General features: G+C 38.7%; 1 protein-coding gene and 2 non-coding genes across 4 annotated transcripts; all 3 read right to left on the reverse strand.

Moving 5' to 3' along the window:
- Positions 1-1,255: 1,255 nt before the first annotated feature.
- Positions 1,256-24,732, reverse strand: LOC146462950 (E3 ubiquitin-protein ligase MIB2-like). 2 transcript variants are annotated; one of them, XM_085084996.1, is made up of 20 exons: positions 24,599-24,732; positions 22,962-23,205; positions 19,920-20,091; positions 18,285-18,522; positions 17,684-17,875; positions 16,151-16,255; positions 15,342-15,446; positions 14,520-14,688; positions 13,747-13,877; positions 12,530-12,637; positions 12,141-12,181; positions 10,797-10,962; positions 8,891-9,045; positions 8,246-8,372; positions 7,015-7,215; positions 5,614-5,795; positions 4,301-4,625; positions 3,767-4,070; positions 2,534-2,599; positions 1,256-1,770 (listed from the first exon to the last, which is right to left on the reverse strand). In XM_085084996.1, the coding sequence occupies exons 2-20, from the start codon at positions 23,185-23,187 to the stop codon at positions 1,541-1,543; spliced, it is 3,243 nt and encodes a 1,080-aa protein (XP_084941122.1). In that variant the 5' UTR covers positions 23,188-23,205; positions 24,599-24,732; the 3' UTR covers positions 1,256-1,540. The 2 variants fall into 2 exon arrangements, with proteins under 2 accessions (XP_084941122.1, XP_084941123.1); XM_085084997.1 differs by having other exon boundaries at positions 24,655-24,713.
- Trnal-uaa (transfer RNA leucine (anticodon UAA)) lies at positions 9,809-9,892 on the reverse strand. Its single transcript has one exon. It is a non-coding gene; the product is annotated as a tRNA-Leu (tRNA).
- On the reverse strand, positions 10,086-10,169 carry Trnal-uaa (transfer RNA leucine (anticodon UAA)). The gene has a single exon. It is a non-coding gene; the product is annotated as a tRNA-Leu (tRNA).
- Positions 24,733-25,581: the final 849 nt, after the last annotated feature.

The following is a 25,581-nucleotide window of genomic DNA, read 5'->3' on the forward strand; positions in this document are numbered from 1 at the left end:
ACGTTACAGTGTTATAACATTATAGAATACTTTAATTAGCAACCCATATCGATACATAAAATGTTTGGAACGTACTTAATATAGTTTAATCGAATTCACGAGCTTATGCATGGTAATTTTGGTTAAACGCTCAACCAGCTAGAACAAATTTATCCTGCTTTTATACCCTGCCTGAGTTATTCGACAGACAAAAAGATAAAATAATCCCTTCCTAGAGAATATGCCTCGAGTTATTTATAGATTTTATTCATCGTGCCAGTCTTCCGCGAATACGTTGTCCTTCCGCAATCACGATTCGTGGAGGATTTTCACAGTTGAAAATGAACTAGAAACATGCATGCTGGCCAGGATTACGATGAAACGAGGAGCGACCTAGCTTGGCGGCAAGCATTTCTGTGAAGGTCTCTTCCCCCCCCCCCCCCCCCCCCCCATTTTTTTTAGCAGCTCCACAACCTCTTTCCAACTTTCGCGCGGTCTAAAAAGCGAAAAGTACAGAAACCTCCTCCGACACGCTTGCTACACACAAATGGAGCTTCCAAGACTTATGAAGTGTTTAGTGTCAAACTTTGTTTCTGGCTTGAATGCATTAATCTGAAATCAACTTCCGAGTTAGCTATTGAGAAGAGTTGCGTCTGGCTGACGGATTTTCTTATCTATCGTTACTCTGGGAGTCTTGCGTGCATTTAGAAATTTTCTCACCCAAAGTAATGAAGGTTGTTTTCAGGTACTGTACCAACAATTCCAAGTTCTAATTAAACGATCACACTGGCTGATTTTAGTCAGCAACTATGAATTGTTCAGATCACTCTCTCGATTGACAAACAACCGTTTTCAATGGAGCGCAGTTTTATTTCTCAGTATAAAGATCACCAGCATAGAATTAGCGTCAATTCAGCGGACATCTGTGCAAAAATGTCGTAATCTTGACTCAAGGACTTCAGTAAAAAGTATTGTTACAAGCAAAATGTCAAAGTTCTGATATAACATATTGTAATTTCCTGTCTCAGTTGTCCGGTCCGAAGTTTCATAAAGGAACAATTGCAGTGCCCCAGTTTGCACATTGGTCAAATTTAACCAGTTTATCCAGTTTGGTTATGTTTCATTGCGTAGTAACCAGGATGTTACCTGTCAAGGGTCGCCCAAATTCCATACAAATGTCATTATGGCCTCCCCAAACCCACACAAAAACTCTTATTTTTCTGATTTTTGAAAGCCTTCTACATGGCTGCAAGATAACGAAAGAACCTCAAACGTTGTAAACTGACTGATTCTAATACGATCTTTTCTGCCATGGACTGATATTTCTGATTAAGATTTTAAACCACCTCCCCAGTCTCCTTTAAACTTACGAATTGGCAGTTTGGTTCTGATAAATTATCAGCTCCTTCATTACAGGATCAGGTGTCAACTCTCTGGCCATACGTGCATGGGATTATTTAAGTGTCACCTGTTTCAAATTTTAAACCAAAACGTGCATTGTCGCTTATCTAACGTCCACAAGTTAAAGTTATTATTAGAAGCAAAAGGTCAAAGTTGAGATTCAAAATGTTGTAATTTTCTTCTCAATTTGCTTCTGGCAAATCGGACAGGTCTTCAGCTGCGATGCACAACTATGGCACGTGCCGTTTCCACACAGGAAAATGACGTTCTTCCTTCTTTCAACACAAATGCAGCACATAATGGATTCCTCTAACTTGCGCATCTTTCCTTCCAGTAGCTGGTATTTCATAGCCAGTGACTTGTCGTTGAGTCCTGTTATCGGCGTGCCATCTTGAAATTATAATTAAGAAACAGTAATTCTTAACACTTAAATTATAAGCAATAAATAAACGTTAAAGCACCAAGGGCAAAAGTTTGATTTACTGTACGCTGTTAGAATCGGAAGATAACTGGGAGTAAACCATTTCAAGGCATAGATAAACACGCCGAGGTACACTCTGATTAGGAGCTTGCAAGGAAAGACCAGGGATCATTTGTTCATCAGCTTTTTTTTGTAACAAGACGATAGCTTGAAATCAGTGGAAAATAGTTTTAACAAACGCTTAAGGGTTAGGAAAATAGAACGTTTCCAGGCTTTTTTCAGGCCTTTTTGGTGTCTTGCGCGCGTGTTTCAATGGCACCGAGCAGGGATATTACCAGCATTGAATAATTAGTTGTGACGTCAGTGTTGTCGCAAAGCCTCCACTTTGGTGATCGTTTTGGAAACCTTCGTTTTTACCGAGAGATATCTGTTTTTGGAAAGTCTTAGTAAGGACTAGCGGGAAAATGTACAACAAAGTATTCCTTGTCAAAAAAATGAAATGCATTAGCGTGGTGGGGGTCTTAGTTCAAACTTCAACGTCCAAAAATAAAATTCAAATCGGTGGAGTTGAAACTATTGCCTTTAAAATGTGACAAAAAAAAAAAACCACATTAAGAACTGGTTAAAAAGGGCGAGAAGTGGACAGAATGAGCACTTAAGCATAAATTTTCCCAAGGTCAAGCTTCTACATTATTACACAGTAAAGCAAGTTTTATTAATAATTAAAATTACCTTTCTTGGCTTTTCCAGTAATTTTAGATTTGCATTCCAAACATCGCTTTAATCGAGGTGCACATTCTGCAAGTAAAAGACACATGCCTCGTTTTAAAGGAGCCTTGTTATTTCGCAGCCGTTAACGTTTTCTTTCCTTGGTAAAATAAAGGCCCGTTTAAACGGTTTCAACATTTACTTCAACATGCGTTCAACATAGTTGTTGAACCAAATGTCAGGAGAGTTTGAACAGGTCGTTCGACATTGTTGAAAGCGTAAAAGAAATGTTGAAAGCTTGTTGAAAATGTTTCGAATCAAATTAAAATTGTTTAAACTTTTATTCAACATCGATGCAACATTTTCTTTGTTCTTGAAAATTTTGAATGACGTTGAAACCGTTTGAACACTCCGTTCTTCCAACATTTTCCCAACATCTGTTCAACTTTTGTTGAAAGAATGTTGAGCAAATGTTGTAACCGTTTAAACGGGGCTTAATGTGATTTACCCGTAACACATACACACATCCTCATCGGAACATAAGGCCTCAAAACATTTAACGGTTACTGACATTAAAGGAAACCACCACTCTTGAAATAAATTAGCGTTAAAATGTCGAAAAATGCAATCTAATTTCAAATTTCGTTGGAAAACATAGAAATGATATTCCTGTGTCGGACAAAACAAGATTTAGTTGTCGCCCATTTTCGCTTTCAAGTTTTCCAGGCGCCGTCATGTTGGTTTTTACGTCTTAACACGGTTGCTCAATTGTTTCACACAAAGGAACGCCTTTTTAATGACAATAGCGGAAACCGTGTGGCGTCATAAAATCCAATATGGTGGCGGCCGGGAACTTTAAAGCAAAAACAGAGGATAATCACAGCTAATTTTTAGCAAACATAAATGTTATTCCTTCTTTTCAAACTAAAATTTAGAATGTGTACATTTTTCCAATAAATTAACGTCAATTTGTTGTCGGAGTGGAGGTTCTCTTTAAAAAGACACCGCCTTGGAACAGACAACAACAGCAACAACAACAACTGAATTATCGGGAACAAAAATGTGAAAATACATAAAACACAACTACATCAACAACAACAACAATAACAATAGAAACAACTAAATAAATCATCACTAAGAACTGCATCATCAGCGATAACAACTACAATAACAACTATCGCAATAGCAACTGCAACAGCAGCAAAAACAGCGGCAGCGGCTAAAACAACCTGAACAACAACAGAACAAAAAGTAGACCTGTGCAGACTGGAATATGGCCACAGGGTTTAAATGCCACATCCGCCTCATTTTCTTCACAGATCTGACACTTTGGTTTTTCTGCTTTGACCTCTGTTTCTTCACCCGCATCTACTTCAGTTTTCTTCTTCTTTCGCAGTGGTGGGCTGTTGTTGTCTCCAATGACATCATTTTCATCGCTTGCTGCGCTTGCGCTATTATTATTCATCACTGACTCAGAGGTATTCGCATGACCATTTGACAATTCTGCAGAAGCAGAGAGTTCCTGTTGAACTTGATTGGTAACTTCAAGAACGACATTTTCCTAAGAAAAGGGGAAACAATAATGTTTTACTTTATGCAAAATTGAGAAAAAAAACACCACAAATGGCTACAACCACTTTCTACAGTGTAACAAACAGCATCACAGGGAGTAATTTCTTGATAGATTTTAACATTCGGGTCTCCTCCACAAAATTTGGAGGCGCCTAGCAAGACTTCATTTTAACGCTGTCAGAGTATGGATCAGTTTGAAAGGCTGTCTCAGCTTCTTACCTGAATCTGTTGCATGGAAGTGTCCACAAGATTGTTATCTAGAGATACATCCTCTGTTATTTGCTCTCCGCTTTCTTCTTGCTGTTCTCCTTGTGTCAATTGGTTTGAGGCTTCGTTTGAAGTTGGGTCGTTTTGTTCTTCAGAGCTTGCACTGCTGGTTTCTTCACTAGTAACAGCACTAGCATTTTGGTTTTCAACACTTTCGTCGTTTTCTGTCTCTGCAGGGGCCTCGGCAGGTGATGAGCCTGTCTCATTTGTAAGCTCAGCTTGACAGGCTGAATGGACAGTGCCTCCAAAGGTTGGAGTTTTCTTAACTTGAGAAGTTCTACAATTAGAGAATACAAAATCGCTTTGTTAAATAAATAGATGTATGTTGAAATAAATCATACAGTAAGCAGGTCAGTGAGACTTGAAAGGTGAGTAGTGTGCCAAAGATGTTTCCTTTGAGGTCAGCAACGTGAAGTGATTAAGCTGATTAATTTGCATTTTGCTGATTAGTAGTTAGAAATTGTAATTTTTTATTAAGTATTTGTATGCGCATTTAAGCATATTCATATAGAATTTGCGCAATACTTATTATTATTATTATTATTATTATTATTAAGTCAAGTGACGTGAAAATTACGTGAAAAATTCCTAATGGCAGTCGTCTTGGATGCGGATCTACCATCCTGGATTTCTGAAATTGCCCAATACTTCAGGAAGCCACCAAAATTGACTAACAAGTAATCAACACCAAACCGAAAAAAAAAAAAAAAACACTCAAATGATCTAAGACCTAAAAGGAACAGGAGCCCACGTGACACAGTCGTGAGAGCAACGATTAATTTTGAGCTATAAGGAATATTCCAATTTCTGAAAGGGGGAAAAAAAAGGCCCGTCAGAATTTAGTTAAATTGCTCTAAGATAAATTTCTTTCTCGAAATTTGGTGGCGCTAGCAAGAATCTGCTTCAAGTCAGTCAAGCTAGGGTAAGTGAACTAATATCCACATTAAGCATCATGCTGTGCTTTTTCGATAACACTAGGCCTAGCAGGGTATGCACGACATGTTTTTCATGTATAAGAACCTGGCAAACAAGAGCATATCTTACTGTTGAAGCTCACTATTTGCACTATTGGTTAAAGCAATACACAAACATGGTTTAAGAATTAAACAAGACGGCTCGGGGGTGGGGTGGGGGGGGGGCGGGGGCAAGAGGTTCTTTGTTGTTGTTGTTGTTGTACGATAGTGCACTTGCACAAACAGCAAAATATTGCACTATAAAATAAATCATCATCTTCATTAATATTCATTAAAAAAATGAATATGCACCCGTTAGAGGCCGCGATCACCCTGACGAGTTGTTCGACTTCTGTGCCCGCACACTTGTCCAGGGGTGTTTCTCCTTTGTTATTCATCTGCCGCACATCCGCTCCGTAAGTTAACAAACATCGAGAAACAGCTGCATAAGATCGACTGTCGCCTCCTCCTCTTAAAAGCAAATGAAGTGCCGGCTGAAAGGTCAAGGGGAAATAGACGATGATACAGTGGAGTAAAACATTATTCAAAACTCATTAATAATTCATAAGCCAATTGATTTATCAAATAGTCGATAATAAATTACTTTCAGTGACTTTATATCGATAAACCGCCTCCTTATTAGTATGCGGTGTTTGATCAGCTGATAAACCGTCCTTATTAGTGTGCGGTGTTTTATCAGCTGATAAAAGTGTTTTAGCAGCTGATAAAACACTCCTCGTTAGTATGCTGTTTTTCTCGTATGCCAATTTCCAACGTTTGATTCACAAAAGCATGATTGTTATGAACTCTATTGAAACACGCTTTCCCAGGCATGTTTTTGAAGCCGTTCAAAAAAGTCGCAGCACGTGTTTTATCGGGTCTAAAACCACTCGGCTGCGCTTCGTGGTTTTAATAAATTAACCCGATAAAACACTCCTGCTCGTTTTTCAAACATTACTTAAATAGCAACGGCCCATCACTAAACACAAAACAGAACCGTAAAACATCCAATTGTAAGAAGTGGAGATGACAAGTTCCACGTTCGCTTTTCGACACTTGATAAGTCTGTCTACCAAAGTAATTAGAAATATTCTAGCTAGAAAGGACAATCATCAGAAAGTTGTCAAAAGGGAGACAAACTATAAGCTACAATATCTTGCGTTCGTATCTCAAGAACTAGGCAGCAATATGACGTCAGATTTTAAGCCATGATTCGGAGAAAAGCACTTTGAGCCTAACCCTAACATCAACCATACCGTGGCCCTAACCTTAGCACTGACCGGTCATCCCTTACCCTTAATTATCCTCAGCCCCCTCCCTAACTCCAAACTAGTCTCAGGATCTCGATTCGAAGTCCTGACTTGAAATCATTTAACTCAAATTACTAATTCCCTATCCCACGAGAGACTTGTACGTTGCCTGATTTGAAGTTCTAAAAATGCATTATCTCAACTCGACATCCTAATTCCACAACTGAGATCCATAGAGATCCATACTCGAAAACCGATCCTGACCTCAAGGATAGGTTCTCTCGCCAAAAGTTACAAAAAATGTGCAACTGCTAGTCATACGTTACACAAGTTTTTACGGCACTATTATAGTTGTATTCAAGGCAGTAATCATAAGTAAAAAATATGGCTGATTCATAATCTACGAATATCCCTGTTGTCTGTTTCATGCCTATAATATTTACTCTATCTAAAGTATATTTACCAGCTGAGCAACAAGATTTGTTTTTAGCACGCACTCCTTGGCCAGGGTGATGTGTAGGGGTGTGTCTCTATCATTATCCAAGGCATTTACATACGCTCCATGATCTAAGAGTATCTCAGCCATGACTGCGTAACCTTCATTGGCTGCCAGATGAAGTGCCGTCTGATTTTCTTTTGTTGGAGCATTAACAAGGCAACCGGGCTAAAAGACAGAATGGAGTCATCACCTTACTCCCATTGTAAACCTATTTTCTTTGAGCAATCGAGATAACAATCAAATACTGTAAATTAGTCCATATGATTTGTGAACACATTGTAATTCACCTCCGAGTGCCAGTATGTGATTTTAATAAACCACAATAACAAAAACAATCCGATTTATTGGTACCCGTAATATAATTAACCATGTCACCTGATAGTAGTCGGCCAAAGTATATGTCAACATTAAAGTACTAAAGTATTTATGAGCGGTGTTATCAGGTAATTTTTGTCTTTTTAATCAAAATTCCAAATCACATTCCTTGGAATAAACCCCCTAATATACCATAGTCTTTAATAAACTAAATTAAAAAGACAATTTGCCTTAAATTTATGATAAAAGAAGGCAATCAAGTTCTTACGAAAGACTGAGAGAGGTAGTATATTCCACTGGCGGCAAACCCGAACAAAAAAGGAGTTCTTAAAAGCCTCTGTCCTACTGAAAGGAACAGAGGGCTGTAAAAGTATCGGAAATCAGAAAAGGACAATTGAAACAATTTATGAAATTTTACGTAGGTACCCTTCTACAAACACTGTTTAAAATTGTTACTTGGTTCTCACACTGTATATGGGTAGCGTTTTCTTTATCTGTTTTATAAGGTTATTGTCGTCTTAACTTTAAAAGTCGAAGTTTTGGACCACGTGCATGTCCACACATGATGTGTTTTCGGCCAACAACAGAGTTTTAGCGATGTTGACTTTTTCCAGCTAACTGGCGCGTGCAGCAAAGTGTCAGGCAAATATCTGATAAGATGATCTGGCCAACGTAAAGAGATTGAGAACTGACGCTTCGAGCGTCGTTAGCCCTTCATCAGAGGGAATCGCTCGAAACGCCAGCTCTTGACCTATCAGCTCAGTTGATAAAACCAAATATTTGTTTCCACACCATCAACGATGCAGCTCCACAGTATCTTAGAAACTAATCCCTTTATCAAAGTGTCAGACTGAAGACCACAACAAACATGAAGTCTAACCTGCTTTAGGAGTAGTTTGGCTATTTCACGATGATCGTTGATTGCCGCAATATGAATTGTTGTGAACCCATCACTTTTAGGGACATTCAAAATGCTTTCAGCTCTCGCAAGCAGCTTCTCTACAGCTCTGCAATTACAAAATCAAATGCAAAAAATATAATCACGATAAGGATCCCTAAAGTGATTAAGCGTCCTAGGCTGGAAAGACAGGTAAAACATGCGAGTAATACATAGATAAATTGTGTTCTATTAGCTTGATTACCGTTGTTTTAAATGTTTTGAGTGAGAAGAAAACGTCTTCAAGAACACATGCGAAATATTTTACATCAACTCACAAGACACGCAAATTAGCCGCCAATTTTCCGGCGTTGTTTTAGTTTCTGCCGAACGGAGGTGCCTTCGTCACTTTTCTCTGGAAGCCTTGTGCACTTGGATCGAAAGGCAGAGGAAGCCACCCTCTAAACGTGGCCTTTCACAATACAAAATAATATGCATATCATGTAAAAACACCGTAATGACCTCTTCTTGGGATATTGTCTATAACTGTAGTTTTTCCGCCCTCACCTCGGTGTTGAATATACTCAAGAACGCTCTCTTGTCGCCGCTATATATATATTACCATTAGATCAAACGTTATTGACCTACCGAGTATTTCCTTTCAAGACAGCAAACTGGAGATAATTGAAGCCTCTTTGGTTGGTCATTGTCAGAGAAATCCTTGGACTATCCAACAGTGCATCCACCATATCGTGCTTCTCACCAGCGATGGCATCATACAGAGGAGTGTCTCCTACTTCATCCTGAAAACAGTCAACGCATAATTAGTAGTTCATGTCTATTGAAAAGATAGGTTTTATTTTTCCTACCCTTGTTGCTAGAAGTGGCACTTAAACTAAAGATGATGAAGATGATGATGATAATGATGATAATGATGATGATAATGATGATGATGATGATGATGATGATGATGATGATGATGATGATGATGATGATGATGATGATGATGACAATGATTATGGGCTCTTTCCAGTTGGAAAGATCGCTCAGTTCGTAAATGGAATACATCCGTTTTAAGAATAAGTTTTATCCAAGTCCCTCGAAGTTCTTCAAAATAGAGTGTACCAGTTTCGGAGTGATTATTTTGAAAGATGTTCCAGCACCATCCCTTCAAAATGACGCATTCGATTTACAAACTGGCTGGTCCGGCCCGCCAGTTCTGGTAAGCGAAAAGCAATCTATGACTGATGATCGTTCTGATGATAATCGCAGTTAAGCAATTCCAAAACCAAATTAGCTTTACTGCGAATTGCGCTTAAAGAAGTGCTTTTATCTCGCATTTTTCTATATGTTATTTTTTGTACATTAACCGTTTTTTAGTTAAAATTGACCTTTACTACTAACAATGTAATTCAAATGTCTTAACTTCTCTTGGAGATTGCAGAAACAGTCAAAGCTACATTTTGGAAGTTCAAAACCTCACCCCATTTGGGCGGAAACCGGTAAACAAAATCACGTTGTCCACGATTGAACACGTTAGTAATTTAAAAAAGAAAGAAAAAGGAATACCAGGAGTGGGGTTTGAACCCACGCGGACAATACGTCCATTGGAACTTAAGTCCAACGCCTTAACCACTCGGCCATCCTGGTGAGGATGCATGAATCCTTTACTACTAACAATGTAATTCAAATACCTTAACTTCTCTTGGAGATTGCAGAAACAGCCAAAGTTACATTTTGGAACATCAAAACTAAAATGCCTCTCTCCATTTTGGCGGATATAAAATATCACGTTGTTCACAATTGAGCACGTTTGCAATTTAAGTAGAAAAAAAAAGTGAAATACCAGGAGTGGGGTTTGAACCCACGCGGACAATACATCCATTGGAACTTAAGTCCAACGCCTTAACCACTCGGCCATCCTGGTGAGGACGTATGAATCTATTTCTCTTTGAGAACTGATTTTAAGGACGGTGCCTACTAATAGCGAAGTATTTTGGCACGGTTTATCACTATGCGGGAAAAGCAGATCTTGGTAGCGGCTATTGAAATCCAAAAAGACAATTGGGGGTAACCACGCATGTTTTAGAGATAACTAACCAACAATTATTTTAAAAAGCAGCAAAATATAAAGCAATGTATGGCGCTTTTTTCCAAACTGAAGCTTTATTATCTCTGAAAAATGCATGGTTACCCCCAATTTTCTTCTTGGATACCGAAATCACTTGCTAAGTTCTGCTTTCTCCACACAGTTTTGAGGCGCGTAAAAATTTCCCTGTAATAGTAGGCACCACCCATAGGAAACCCGAGTATCTCCAGATGCGCAGACCGTATGCGCAGTAACAATAGTAGGCACCGTCCTTAATCTATATAAACTTGCCCCGAATTATGGTATGTGGAAGACACTGCCTGGCCGTAATGCATTACATATTCTGTGCATGTCCCACCCCCAAGGATAATGTAAACTTTTGTTCATCACAATATTTATCACCTTTGGAAGTTTACTGAAAACATAACTCTTAACCTTATATTAATAGTCCTGTTTCACACATACCTGTAGATTGACATCGCACTCGGTATACTGTGCCAAGATCTGCACGGCCACCTCGTTGTTCTTTTTCACCGCCAGATGCAAAGGTGTGCTTCTGTTATCACCGTGCTGTACGTTTGGACTGAAACCCTTCTCCAGTAAAAGTTTCAGTGCTTCGCCACTTTTGTCCCTGGAATTTACAGAAAATGCTGCTCGTAAAAATGTAGCTTTTATACACTTGGTAGCTCACATCTTCTGGCGATTACTTTAGCTATATACTAAGATTCAACACACTACTTACAAAACATTGTGGAAATTGCAAGTACTTTTAGTTTTGTAAGTATAGTAAGTATTGTTAACAATGAAGATATAGTTATTGTGGTTAGTATTGTGAGTATTGTAAGTGATGTTCGTAGTGTTCAGTATAATTGACGTGTAATGTAAGAAATCCCAGATTAGCTAAGATGTTTTGATAATTGCCCGTTTAGGAGTTCAAATGAAGACTGGGGACGAGTTTTTAAATGTTCATTCATCACAAGAAAGATCACATTAAAATAAATCTATCAAGTTTGAGGTTCTGTCGTCAGATTGCAACCATGTGAAAGGCTTTCAAAATCGGAAACATTAGAGACTTTGTATGGATTTGGGAGACGCCGTCTCAGAATTAGAGACATTTGTATGGAATTTGGACGACCTTTTATAGGCCACAGCCTGGTTACTACGCAATGAAACATGACCAAGCTTAGTAAACTTATTAATTTTTATGTGATAGTTCTGGTGATGGATTCCAATTGCCGATAAAATGAAAATTTAAAAACTCGTCCCCAGTTTCATTTCAATTCATTTCTTCATATGACGCAATTTGAACAATGTGTAAGCTAGGGCCTAGTCCCTTCATGAACTTCGGAACGGGCAATGTTGAGCTGTATTTCAATGACCAGCCGCACAGCGATTTGTTGTCCAACATATCTTTCCATGTAAGTTACAAAGAAAACGGATGAGTGAGCGCACATTAGTAAACTTTTTTTTTAAACTTTTTTTAAGCCGGACCAAATAATCGCCAAACCGGTTTTTCCTGTACAAACAGCCCGCCATATCCAGAATCGTTTCTTGCAGTACTAAGTGGACATGAATTTTTAAAGAGTCTTATCTGTTGTTAGTGTGGTCGTTGGGCTGGTTTACTGCAACGTTTGCCATTCTTTTCTGGTGTTCGAATTAAAATCGGCGTAACGTACTGAAATCTGACGGTAGGTTGGGACTTTTTCCAGATTATTGTATAATTGTGATCGACGGAACAGTTAGATGCACCTTTTGTTCAGTAATATGTACTTATTGAGTGTTAATTCTAAATGCAGTAAATTGACTCACCCATAGGCAGCGTGATGAATAGCTGTATATCCTTGCGTATCCTACACCATGTCAAAATGAAGCGCAATTAGTTTACGTAGAAAAAAGATACAATTTTCTTTCTTATTTATAAGTAAATCAATGCTCGGTATAACTAAAAAAAATTCCTACTTGGCAATTCAGGTCGTTAGCTACCTGCAGCCATGGAGACAATAGTCTTGGTACAAATGTTGTTCGTCTATCTCGTTTTACAAATTGAATGTGGAAAATTACATTCCATGAAAAGAGGAAAGAAACCACTGGGAAACGAAATGGTTTAGGCCCATTGAGCAAGACTATTCTAAAATTCGAAAATTATAATCAATAACCCTTTGATATACAACTGGGCTTTCTCGACGTATTTTCGTTACCAGTTTATTCATGTCAGCTCCTCGGTCAATAAGCTCTCTAATGACGTCACAGTGCCCCTCGTGACAGGCTACATGAATTGCTGCATGACCGCCTTCTACTTCATCAATCTGAAAAATAACATGACAGCAACACGTCTAGAAGGGATACCTATACCTTAGTAACCCTACACATTTAGGATATAATGTAGGATATAATATCACTTTATTGTAAACTGGATCATTGTATAACATAATTCCAGGAATTTGGCTATGCTTGAGAAATAGAGACCATTAAATTGTCTTCTGGTTGTTCTTGCAAAGCGAAATAAACAAGATCTAGCAATGTTTTTCCTGCTTGTTGGATATGAGGTGATTACAACTAATTCGGCGCGCTCGTGGAATAATCGTTTTTAATCCTATCTAGACCGGGAGAGGGGGAGGGGGTGGGGGGTTCTGCCCTTGGCGACTTTGAACCTGAAAAACGTTTCTTTAACATTTTCTTAACCGCCATGAAACTTGGTGATTTTTTCAACATTTATCTGGATACAATTTGATGTGGTCGTTCAGTGTTCATTGAACCAATTTTTGAAAAGCCTTTCTTTTTTCGGAAAAATGGGAAATCCTATTTTTAAATGAAGAAAAATTATTTTTTTTTGCTGTAACTTTTTTATGTTTTTAGCTCAAATTGGTGTTCTCTTCGTGGTTTTGATTAATTTTTATTCAATTATGGCGTTTTCCCAAGGATTTATAGAATCCAGAAATCCAAGATGGCGGATCCAAGATGGCCGCCATTGGCGGTTATGACGTAACTACCGCGACATAGGACTCAAATCTTCTAGTTGCGGATCTCAATGTGTCATTGTCGCTGGTTTAATACTGGCGGAGTTATGGGGAAGGAAGGGGGAGGGGGGAAATCCGCCCCCAGAAGACCGGTCTAGATAGGGATAAAAAGATATTACATGTTTTGCAGACTAAACCATAAAGGAGGCGTCGCTACTTGTGTCGCTACCACTGAGCTACAGAAGACTTGTGTTTGTCACGAGAACCTAGTTTAATGGCCTTAGTTTCCACGAGTCTCCTGTAGCTCAGTGGCATTCGAACTAGTAATAGGAAGGTCACAGATTCAACTCCTGCTGGAGTGAACTCGGATCTCCTTTTTCCGAGTATGCCAATATCACTGACCACAACATCCTTATTTCTTTCAAGTATGAAAACGTTTTAAAGTTATTTTCTTATACCGTTTCCGGATGATTATCAAGAATTTCTCTGACTCTCGACACCTGGTTGTTTCTACAGGCACTGACAAGATGGCGGCTTCCTTGCTCGATAGCGTGATGTAGAAGAAGATCTCTAAAGAGATGGAATAAGCCTGAAAACAAATATACAAAGTCATCAAAATTGAAAATAACTAATAAGCAAGAAGAAACAAGTGCGTTTGAAAGTGATATATAGCTAATAAAGCTGATGGTACTAAAGTAACGTGGTAACGTCCAGGAAATCTGTTTAGATAAATTACTTTATTTAAGTATCAATATCTTAAGCGTACAAAACTCTCTCGTTCCTGATCGAATTGAAATTTGGAAATGTTGCTTTTTGAGGAGAAGGGGAAACTGGAGAACCCAGCGAAAAGCCTCTTTTAGGATCCACACTAGACGCACTTCTGAGAATAGGACACATTGGTGGGAGGCGAGTGCTCTCATCACTGCGCCATCGCTTCTTTCTTTTTAAAATACAATAGACGCAAACTAGAGATTGATTAAATTTAAAAGAAACTCTAAAGCAACAACTTAATGGCCACTTTCGTGAAACCTCATAGCATTGCAACAACAAAGTAACATGAACAATGCAACAACAACAACAACAACAACAACAACAAGAACAGCAGCAGCAGCAGCAGCAACAGGTACAGTGAACAGTGACGACATTCTTGAATGGTAATATCCTCGGCATGGGCAATGGCTACGACAGTGACAGCTACGGCAACAATAACAACTGAAGGTTGCATCTTGACCTAGTGGATCATCGCTGCTGTCATTACTTCCACTTGGCTCCTCATCGGGTTCTGGATCAGTGACATACGTCACAGCAGCCGGGTTTAACATCCAATTATCTCCCTCAACTGAAACCACCAGGTCTCCAGTCCCGTCAACCTCCAGGACCTTGCCAGTGCGACCAAGGATCTGTTGAAAATAAATAATAAAAAAAAAAATAAATAAATAAATAAACAAATAAATAAATTAATAAATAAATAAATTAATTAATTAATTAATGAATTAATTAATTAATTAATGAAGAACGAGCGAACGGGCGAGAGGATTAACGAACGAAACGACGAACGAACGACCAAATGAACGAACGAAAGAACGAAAGAACGAAAGAACGAATGAATGGATGGATGGATGGATGGATGGATGGATGGATGGATGAATGAATGAATGAATGAATGAATGAATGAATGAATGAATGAATGAATGAATGAATGAATGAATGAATTAGTGTTCGTCTGTAAACGTTCAAGCCAATTTGTGTACTTGGGCCACCCTCTCAAAGAATGAACGAAAACTCCCAGGTCTAGATATCATTAGAGGTCAAACAAGACTTGGCGGCCGATGAGTCAGTATTGATCTGGAAGCCTGAAGCTTGAAACCTTCAAATTTACCTATAGCTTTCCTGTAACCCTTGACGACTCTCGTCAATTCTCGCCCACTCTCATGGAGTAGGTATCAATTCAAGAGAATGAAGAGTAGTTAAAGGTTTCTCTCTTGCCTCATTGTGTCATCAACTTAACTCTTGTTAGCAGATAATTGTGTAATAAAATATAAAAGAGACTTACTGAAATCATCGATTCGTTCCAGCCTCCATGACCATCTTGAAGTTCTTTAACCTGGTTCTTGTCAGTCTTAATTATGACCTCGTCTCCACGCTTAAATTGCTGGATCTGTTCGAAGACATTGACGCAAAACGAAATGAGATAATACATGTCACATAGTAGGATACAATACTACACGACGTGAGCAATGATGTGATATCACACGATTGTGATATTACTCTCTGTAGAATAAATCTGTTTATTAAAAACTGGATCATTACATAATGCAATTCTAGGGATTTGATTGGCGTAGCGGCCATGGAATATGAGCCATTGCACCATGCCCGAGAAATAGGAACCATTAAATTGTCTTCTGGTTGTTCTTCCAAAGCAAAATCAGCATTTTTGTATTGTTTTTAATAAAACAATTATTCTACCCACGCTTGTTAAATATGATATGAGATGATTATAGCGCGCCGAGTTGGCTATCTATAATCTCATATCCAACAAGCGCAAGTGGAATAATTGTTAATTAGACAGTGAGTAGCGTAAAGGCGCTCGACTCATGCAGTTTAATCTTAAAAATAATAATGCAACTAAGTAAAACATTTCATTGTAGAACTGACATTAATCAACGCTTGTAATAAAACAATTAGATTTTTCGCCCTCCAAGATTTCTAATACTTGATAGTTGATTCGGGCTGCGCCGCTCTCATCAACCACTACGCGATAGAAACTCATATTCTAGTGTCAAGTGTTATTGAATAATCTTAGGAAATAAAAACGTTATTTTTATAAATTTTGTTAACCCGATTTATTTTTTTTTTACCCACCTTTGTTAATGCTGCAGGATTATAACGCCATAGCTTGTCAGGATACTCCACAAGCACATCTCCGTTTGAAGCAAAATCCTGCACGACACCAACCTTCCCAATAAACTGTATGAAAATGTTAGAGAAAAGGAAACGTGAAAATATGTAATGAAAGGAGGTGAACGACTAGTTTTAGGCAACGTTTTTTTTGCAAGTTACTCTTTAAAAGAATACTTACTTTGAATTTTTATAAATTGTACTTTACTGACGTAGTCGTTTTTTGCCTGCGGGAGCAGACGCGCTTTTCCGGCCCTTGTTTCACTCGCAGGCTGTCGTTTTGGCTGAGACACATTTCAAAACATTTTATATATATGAAAATTACAGAGCGAATTTGAATTGAGGAAAGGTGAGAGGTTCTAGGTAATAATAGTCAAAAGAGACACTTCTCTAACGTAATGCGAAGTAAAACCCTTCTTGGTTTCCTTTTCAGTTTTTCAGGGGAATGAGGTTAGTCTTCGGAAAAAAATTCGAGTATGTAAAAAACATGATTTTCACTAGCCCTTCTCCTCTCTTCTACAAAAATAGAAATTCCTTTATTCATTTCAATTCATTTATTTATTTTGCCATTAACCAAAAAATACAACATAAATACATTAAAGATAATACACAATATTCCTACTATTACAATATTCAGGACTACTAAACTATTTACAAGATTAAATTTGTTAAAGGCTAGGAAGCCTATATAGAAGCCGGGGGCTTATTAACTATAGGCTTCCTGGAACTATAGGATAAACCATAGAAGTTAAGGGTACTGAATGAAAACTCTTTTTTTTTTTTTAAAGAAGAAATAAAGAAAGAAAGAAAAAAAGAAAACATAAAGAAAAGGTGTGTAGCTCAACAAAGAGTCAATTTAACTAAGAAAGAAGGAATTTTTTAAGTCTTTTGCCAAACAAACTGATGTTTTCACTGTTTTGAATTTCACGACTTAGCGAGTTGAAAAACGTAGGACCTTGAAACCGAATTGAGAATTTTCGAAGGTTATAGTTCGACAATAAGGTATAAAGATATAAAGAAAAGGTTGGAATTTCTTGTATTATAAGAATGTATATGGCTTGCAAGAGTAAACATATCACGAAAATAATTTGGAAGTAAGCTTCTTTTAAAAAGATACATAAATTTACCTAATTGGTATAAATAAATGTCAGAGAATTTTAAAATCTCCTGTTCTTTAAAAAGAACACCAGTATGAGCATCAAAAGAAACTTTAGATATTATTCTGATTATCGCCTTTTGCAGAACAATAATCCGATTTAGACTGATATGTCGATCCCAACACAGAAACACAATAAATTAAGTAAGGGTAAACTAGACTATAGCACAAGGAACGTAAGGTCTAAGGCCTTTTGCAGAACAATAATCCGATTTAGACTGATATGTCGATCCCAACACAGAAACACAATAAATTAAGTAAGGGTAAACTAGACTATAGCACAAGGAACGTAAGGAGGTTTTGGGAAGGCAAAAACCCAAGTTTAAGCAAGTTAATCTAACCTTCGTCATATCTGCGTTCCACTCTCCGTGGCCAGCGGATAACTCTTGAAGCTTTTCACTGGTGAGCTGCACGCTGACCTTGTCGCCTGTTGTAAACCCGCTTTGTGACTTTTTTAGTTGTATTTTCAGGGGCGGAAGGTGATCTCTATAATAACTTCCTCCTGTCGCAGGTACCGTACACTTAAGGTCGACCTTGTGTTAACGAATTGAAAATGGGCAAGAAAAAAATTAACATTTACAGAAAAAAAGGGCAAGAGTTCATTTTTAGCGCTAACAAGCCGTAGAATATGTCATTTTGTCAATATGAGGATCATTGTATAATGCAAATTCTTAACTTAATTTTAAAAGGTGAAAAGACCATTTAAGTGAATATGATTGGATTTTATGGGCCACCATTTTGTGTGAAACAACTGGGCAACCGTGTGAAGGCATGGAATCCAATATGGCAGCGCCCGGGAAATTTAAAAGCGAAAAAAGGCGATAATGAAATATGAATCCCATGTTTTCCAACGAAATTTAAATTTATGTTGTATTTTCAGCAGTTTTACTTTAATTTATTTCAAGAATAAAGGTTTCCTTCAAGGCCCATTAATGAACATACTTTTCCATTTTTGCCAAGTCTGTAAATATTCGCTCTCTGCCCTTCCTTCCAAGTAACACGCACAGCATCCTTTGTAGCCTCACCATCCCAGCCTACGACTTCATTGACCAAACCCTCCATGTTTGGACCGCCATCTTGATCTTTCCATTCCCAGTCGGCTCCCCTTACCACCTTGGCGCCCTTAAATATACCACGGGCTTCCATTTTGAAGGATCCTTGTCTTTTTCCAACGTCGACCCTAAGAATATAAGCAGACATTACCTTCCCCACCACGAGTAATGGTCACGTGCCATGCAAACTCTCGTTCAATTAGAAATCAACCAATAGCTCATATAATGTTATTACTTATCCTTAAGGGCGGTACCCCCTAATACAGAGGAATTATTTGTAAAATTTATGCTGGAAAGCAAATAAAAGCTGAGTGCCATTGAAATGGAAAAGGAAATTGGGGGTAGCCACGCATTTTTCAGAGATAGTTAAGCAACAATAATTCTACAAAGCGTTAAAATGCATTACGATGTATGGCCTTTTTTTTAAATTGAAGCTTAATTGTCTCTGAAAAATTCGTGGTTACCCCCGATTTTGGTTTTAGATATCAATAGCCCTAGATCTGAACACATGTCCAATTATCTCATTCAAACAATAGCGCGGCAAGGTTTCGTCTCAAGGGGTTCCGGGTTGTTGTTAGCGAAATTTCTAAGAGGCGAGATTGTTAGACCGTTACTGGCCGTTTGGATTGAGCAACGGGATTGCAGAATGTAACCTCATGTACACTCCAGCCGCTGTGGCCGTCGAAAAGGACGCACGCATGGGGAGATCACCAACAGCTGAATATTATTCGAATATTCTTAGACTGAATTTGTAGTGTAATTACAGCGAAGAGTGACTGCGAGGAGTGATGATGTTTTTGCTGCGATGTTCTGTGCATGTGTTGTTTTGTGATGCGAGGTGATCTATGGTACGACGGGTGAGCTGGAGTCTCTCGCCTTCCTCATTCGTCTTCTGTGGGAGACAACACCAAACCAAAAACGAGCTTAAATTGGCCAAAAATTGCACAAATTGAGCTCAAAGCCACAAAATCACATAGAAAAACCTTTATTGAGGTAAGCGAGGATTATTTCCACATTTAAGCCTGTATTTTACTATTTTGACTGTATTTTGAGGCCTAATGCGGAGTGAGTTTCACATACAAAGTAAATCGGGCTTACAAGTGAGAGTCACCTTCGTGTTATCTAATCGTGAGCTTGGGTTATCATCCCAACTAACGATTTACTTTTTTGGCGGCTTTGAATCCTAATAAGCCTAATAGGCCATTTTACAGTTGTGTGCTTAGTGACCTGGCCTTGAATTGGAAGCGAGGCTGGGGGGCTATCTGTGTCTTGATACAAACCTCACTGCTTTTCATTTGTAGGTCATGCTGCTCTTACACTAACTGGTTTGCATTTACATATGAAAAGCAGTGAGGTTTGTACCAAAACAAGGTCATCCCCAGCTAGCCTCGCATTCCAATTCTAGGCCAAATCACTTTAAAATGGCCTATTACGGCGACAAGCATCGGACCGCAAAAATAAAGAAACCGACGTAAATCCCTGAAACGGTCAAGTGGCCCAACCGGTGTTTCCCCCTGGAACTCACCCTTTGCCGCGGCTCTGGTCAATGCGTTCAAAGCGATGCTCGACGTCATGCGTGTCTGTCATGTAACACCTGGTGCAGAGGTCAAAGTTCGGGCAAGTCAAACAGTGCCAGCGCAAACCAACCACGGGCTCCTGATTGCAGCCATCACAGGTAACATAGAGATGCCTTACACCTGACAAGAGGGAGAAAAAAAAGGCAAAAACTACCGTAAAAATACTAAGTTTTTGATTACTGATTTTTTTTTATAACAAAATAGAAATAACACCTTGATAGAGCATACAGTTACGAATTTATGAAAAGTTTAAACCTGTAAATTAAGCTTGAAAATATTTCAAGGCTTCAACGGTATTTTAGTAAAGTATTGTTTTTTAGGTTATGTAGTGTGGTGGATGCGCGGTAATGTAGCAGAAAGTTTTTGGACGTCAGATTTGAAGTAACGTCGGGGTTTTGAGGCCTAACCTCTGCCATTATTTTGTTTCATTAGACAAAAAACGCTTCTCGACACGCCTTTTCTCTCTTTTCCCAGGTGTATAAATCGGTACTGGCGACAAATTGCTGGGGGAAAACCCTGTGATGTACTACATGACTGTACAGGGTGTTTTCACTGCGGCCACATTGGAGAAGCGAAACAATAGAATGATTTTCCTTTGGGAAATATATTTCATTTTAATGCAAATATCTTTTATTATTTGGCTCCTCCAACATGGCAGCCGTGGACACTCCATACCGGGTATATCATCCAAGGGGGTGTAACAATGCTAATTATTGCTCCACGATAGTTATCGAGCAGAACTTTTACACTTGTCCTGTTTGTTGCACGGTTTGCTAGACTAAGTGATGTAACTAATTTAAAAGCACGTTCATAACATGCTAAGGTGCGATCCTTCAATTAACAGCTAAAGCCGGAGACACACCTGGCGATTTTACACGCCGATCGCGGCGATCGGCGAAAATCACCAGGTGTGCCCGGTGCATTCGCAGATCCCCGCGATTGGCGTATAAAATCGCCGATATCTGGCATGTCAGATATCGGCGATTAAATTCGCCGGCATTCGTCAAGTGTGCCCGTTCCCGAGATTTTTGACGCTCATCACTGTGAGCCGCCAGTTAAGTCAACCTACCAGGTTGGGCAATTTTAACACAATGACTTTTCAAAACTGCCACATCGCCGCGATCGGCATAAAAAAATCGCCAAGTGTGTCCGCAATAATCGGGGGCGTAGGCGATTTTCGCTGGCGATCAAATTCGCCTGATCAGCGTATGAAATCGCCAGGTGTGTCGCTGGCTTTAAATGAGCGCTACACTCTTTAAATTTCGTGGGCACTAATGATTTCTGCACAAGGGGGCTTTATAACCGTTTGAGACGATGGATAAAATCCTAAATTGCGGAAATTCAAATAAAAGCTATTAGCAGCCTTTCAGTGGAGTGGTTTTACTGTGTTTTGTTTGGTAAATTCCTAACAGGGTTCGTATCCTTTTTTGGACTTAAAATTCAAGGACTTTTCAAGGACTTTCAAGGACACATTTTACGCTTTTCAAGGACTCTTTCAAGTGCAAAATCAAGCCAATATAATACTAATAGCAGGGAGTGTGCCTGCCAGACAGGTAATGACCTTTGCTGTGATGTCGATTTTTGATGTTTTTTGCCTTTCAAGTGAGCTGTGAGCGCCGACTGTCCCATGCTCAAAATGTCAAAATCCTTCATGCACACGATGCATCCTGCCTTGTGCTTGTCACCCTTGATTTTTCGTAGTCACTCTTTATACAGCGGTTTCTGAAGCCATAAGTTGCTGACAACACACTTGCCCATTGTTGTAAATCTTTTACCGTGAAACAGTCCGACCAGGGACACCCACGCAAACAACGAAGCACTCGAAGGCGAAGCACTTGCTTTTTCGCAGAAAGAGGGAATGGTACAAAACATTTCATTGGCCCTTAGCATCGCAGATTTGAACCAATCAGAGCAGTGATTATAGCCAAGAACAGGAATAATCACTAGTTGTGCGCGGGGCGCTTGATGGAATTTCGGAGAGGTGTAATGATCATTTTATTTGTTTTTCCTTTTACTATTATGTGTTGCTACTGTTCGGCCAGTAACAGATGTTTTCATATCTGGCACTCGAGAATCTAGATCGCATGAAATTAGCTACATCTTTCAAGGACTTTCCAGTACTGACTGCAATTTTCAAATTCAAGGACTTTCAAGGACTTTCAAGGCGCGTGCGAACCCTGTCCGAAGTTAGAGCATAAAAATTCAAATGAAATCTCTCGAGGGTTGTAGTTTCATTTGATATCTTTTATTTTTGCTTTGCCGACCATGGGGATTGGTAGTTTTATAGTTCTTGTATGAGTAAAATCTAAACGTCGGTGGCCATTGAAGCGAAAGCTATTTATCATAACACTATAACGAAAGTGTACTTTCAGGGAGATTTTGGACCTTTTTTCACAAAATGGTGCACCAATACTATCTCTTAGCTTAGTTACAAACTAGTCCAGAACACCGCGAGAAAGGGATCAAATGAATTCTTGATAATAGCAACTCATGATTTGTTCTAGCACATTTTGGAAACGAATGGTTCCAATCCATTCCATCCATGGGCAGAGACATTCATCGACAATTTTAGCCGCTGGGGTGACAATTTAAAACAAACCATCTTAGGTTTGAAATTACAAGGAATTCCCGTGGCACTTTAGATTCCCCTTTAACGCGGTACTGTTTCTGTTCCTCAAAACTGAACTTCGCAAGTGAATCTAAATTTGCAACCTCGTCGCCAGGGTCTTTGAGATATTCAAAATGGCGGTGGAAAACACGCTGCGAAATACTCTACGACTCGTAGAATACTTTGTGAAGTGATAATCTTGATTTTCGTCTTCAGTAAACCGTTTTCAGGGATCAAATATGGCTGATTACCAAAAAGGGTACTGAAGATACGATAAATGTGTATCACGCCACAAAATACTCCAAGATTCGTGGAGTATTTTGCAGCGTGTCTCAGAGTCTTCGTACCGCCATTTTGAATATCGCGAGCTAAAAGTTCCTACCTCCATTTGTGCTATCAAGCACCCGTAGATCGTGTTTGCCATCCACGCCAGCTCTGTAATTTGCTTTGTTTCCACTATCCCACTGGACCCACACTATCTGTTCCATGACAGGCGATTTCTTGTTCCGTCCGATTTGGACAACAGTTCCCACATTTCCCTCTCCGCCATCTTGGTTTCCCCATTTCCAGTCCGGTCCCCGAACGACTCGTGTTCCAAAGAATTCCATTTCTCAGCCAAACTGAAACTGAACGGGAAGGAGTCAAGGAACGTTATAAACGAGAACTCAACGGAGCTTTTTATGGTCGCAAGTTCTCTGTTTAGGCTAATTGAACGACTCTCACTTTCGTTATCTCTTCTCTGCATTTTAATCTCAGTTCCGTCACGTTTGTATCACGAGGGTTTTGCAAGATTGGCTTATAAAGAAATTCAACAACACTGAGAAATGGAAGAAGCCAAAAGCACAGTGCATATGACGGGACTCTTCCCAAGAACACAGACAAGAGAGCCTTGTAAATGTGATTATAAGTCTGAAAGACATGAACCACCATATTGCATGCTGCTACTTGCTTGAGCAAGTGCTGGTTTTGAATTTTAATGCATGTAGTTGAGTCTAATGTAAATGAACATAAATTTGTGTCAATGAAAGCTTCACATGTATTGCCGTCGCGAAAGATATTCGCCACATCTAAGAAAATCTAATCCATAAATTAAGCGCGTTGTCGAAGAGGTTAAAAGTAACGAAATCATGAAATCTAAACCGAATATGGGAAAGATTTGCATAGCTGTTGTGAGCCTCATTCGAACTTACAAACTTCAACGTTAAATGTTAAAACTCCCTGGCCTTTAGGCGAGTCAATTGAAAATTTCAGCTGATATAATGCAGTGAGAAAATAAAATGTAAATGTTATATTCCGTTCCATTTTCAAATCTTGTTTTGCTTAGTCAAACGGGAATACTGTCTTAAGTAAAACAAATTTAAGGACGGTAAAAAATCTTAAAAATGTTAAAATTTAAAAATATCTTATAAGTCTTAAAAGTACGACTAATATAGTCTGAAGAAGCTACAACTCCTGAACGAAGTCGGAAGCAAAAAAAAAAGTCGTCCTGATTTACCCGTCGGCTTACATGTACTGAGCCTTTTCAGAGTAAACACTTATATCGCATGGTATATGAAGATTACTTTGGTTGGTGTTGAAGTATTTTTATTTCATAAATTGAAGACTCAGGCTTGTACTTGCGTTAAGACTGGTTTAATTTCCGTCTGATAACCCGTCGTTTCAAGGCAAGGCAAGGCAAGGCAAGTGGACCGCTAAATTTCGACGGAAAACTCGAAAACTGGTCTGATATAAATATATCTGGTGAAGGACGAGTTTGCCTTCGACTGATCTAAGACGATTTCCTTCCCTAATAGAAATTCGGCAACTATGAAACCAATCTGGAAAATAATATTCGAAATAATGTTGCTCGGTGAATTCGGTAAATAACTGATCGTAGAACAAATTGAAGTGTTGGAAAGGACTACAGCACTTAAGAGAGCGCTGTTAAAATGCTGGCGTTAGCGGTTATATTTTTGACGAAAATTTTTGAACAGTAGTCACCATATATTCATAATTTACACTCAACATTCGTTTACATACCTGCTGTCTAAACCTGGTTCTTTCGAGCCAAGGTTTTAACCACACACGTTATTTACCTTATAAGAGGTGCAGTGTACGCCGACCACCTATTCAAAGTTCGCTTGGCTGTTAAAAATGCTTTCAAAGGCAAGCCAGTGACAATGACTTTCCAAGAATACACGGAACTAACGTTCGGGGATTCCCCAAATTCGATGTCCGCGGTCGGATTGGTTAGGTCGTGTTACGTCATGCTATTGTTGATAAGAAGGGCATGTTTATTTTTAATTTCTGTTTTCAAGCTCAAAACTTACTTTCGAGCTGAAATTTGTGCGTGCCTTGCACATTTCATCGAAGAAACAATCTGATTTTTAAACGAGGTGTCTAAGTGTAGAATTGAACACCTCTTATAATAAATACTAAAGAACCTAAAAGGCCTGCATTTAATAGAAATTATTTGAACTTAAAATAACTGTTTTTCATTATTTGAAATAAAATTTTTATGCGCGTACTGAAGAGGTTACCATCTCAACGAGTTTTATTCTTTGATTAAAATGTCGTAGAATAAACATGAATAGCTGTTTTGGAATTCGTAAAGTCATCCTTCCGTCACGCAATTGAAAGTATTGAATGTCTATTTTTAATTTCTGTTGTGAAGCCCAAAACCTGCTTTCGAGCTGAAATTTGTGCTTCCTTGCACATTTTATCGAATAAGGTGAAAAAAAAAACTGAAGAATCCCTATAATAAATACTAGAGAATCGAAAAACAGTGAATTAAATGGAAAACATTTTGAACTTGAAATAACTGTTTTAATTATTTCTAATTAATTTTCATGCGCGCACTGAAGAGGTTAATACGTCTATGAATTTTATTCTTTGATTGAAATGTCATAGAATAAACGTGATGGTTGCTTTGAAATTCGCAAAGTCATCCCCCCCGTGACGCAATTGAACTTAGATATGCGAGTAACGTTTAAGCATGTTGGCAGAAAACAGAAACCTTACTT

This window comes from Pavona decussata, unplaced genomic scaffold (genome assembly GCF_977016875.1).
Source record: "Pavona decussata unplaced genomic scaffold, jaPavDecu1.1 SCAFFOLD_184, whole genome shotgun sequence".
NCBI classification, from domain to species: domain Eukaryota; kingdom Metazoa; phylum Cnidaria; class Anthozoa; order Scleractinia; family Agariciidae; genus Pavona; species Pavona decussata.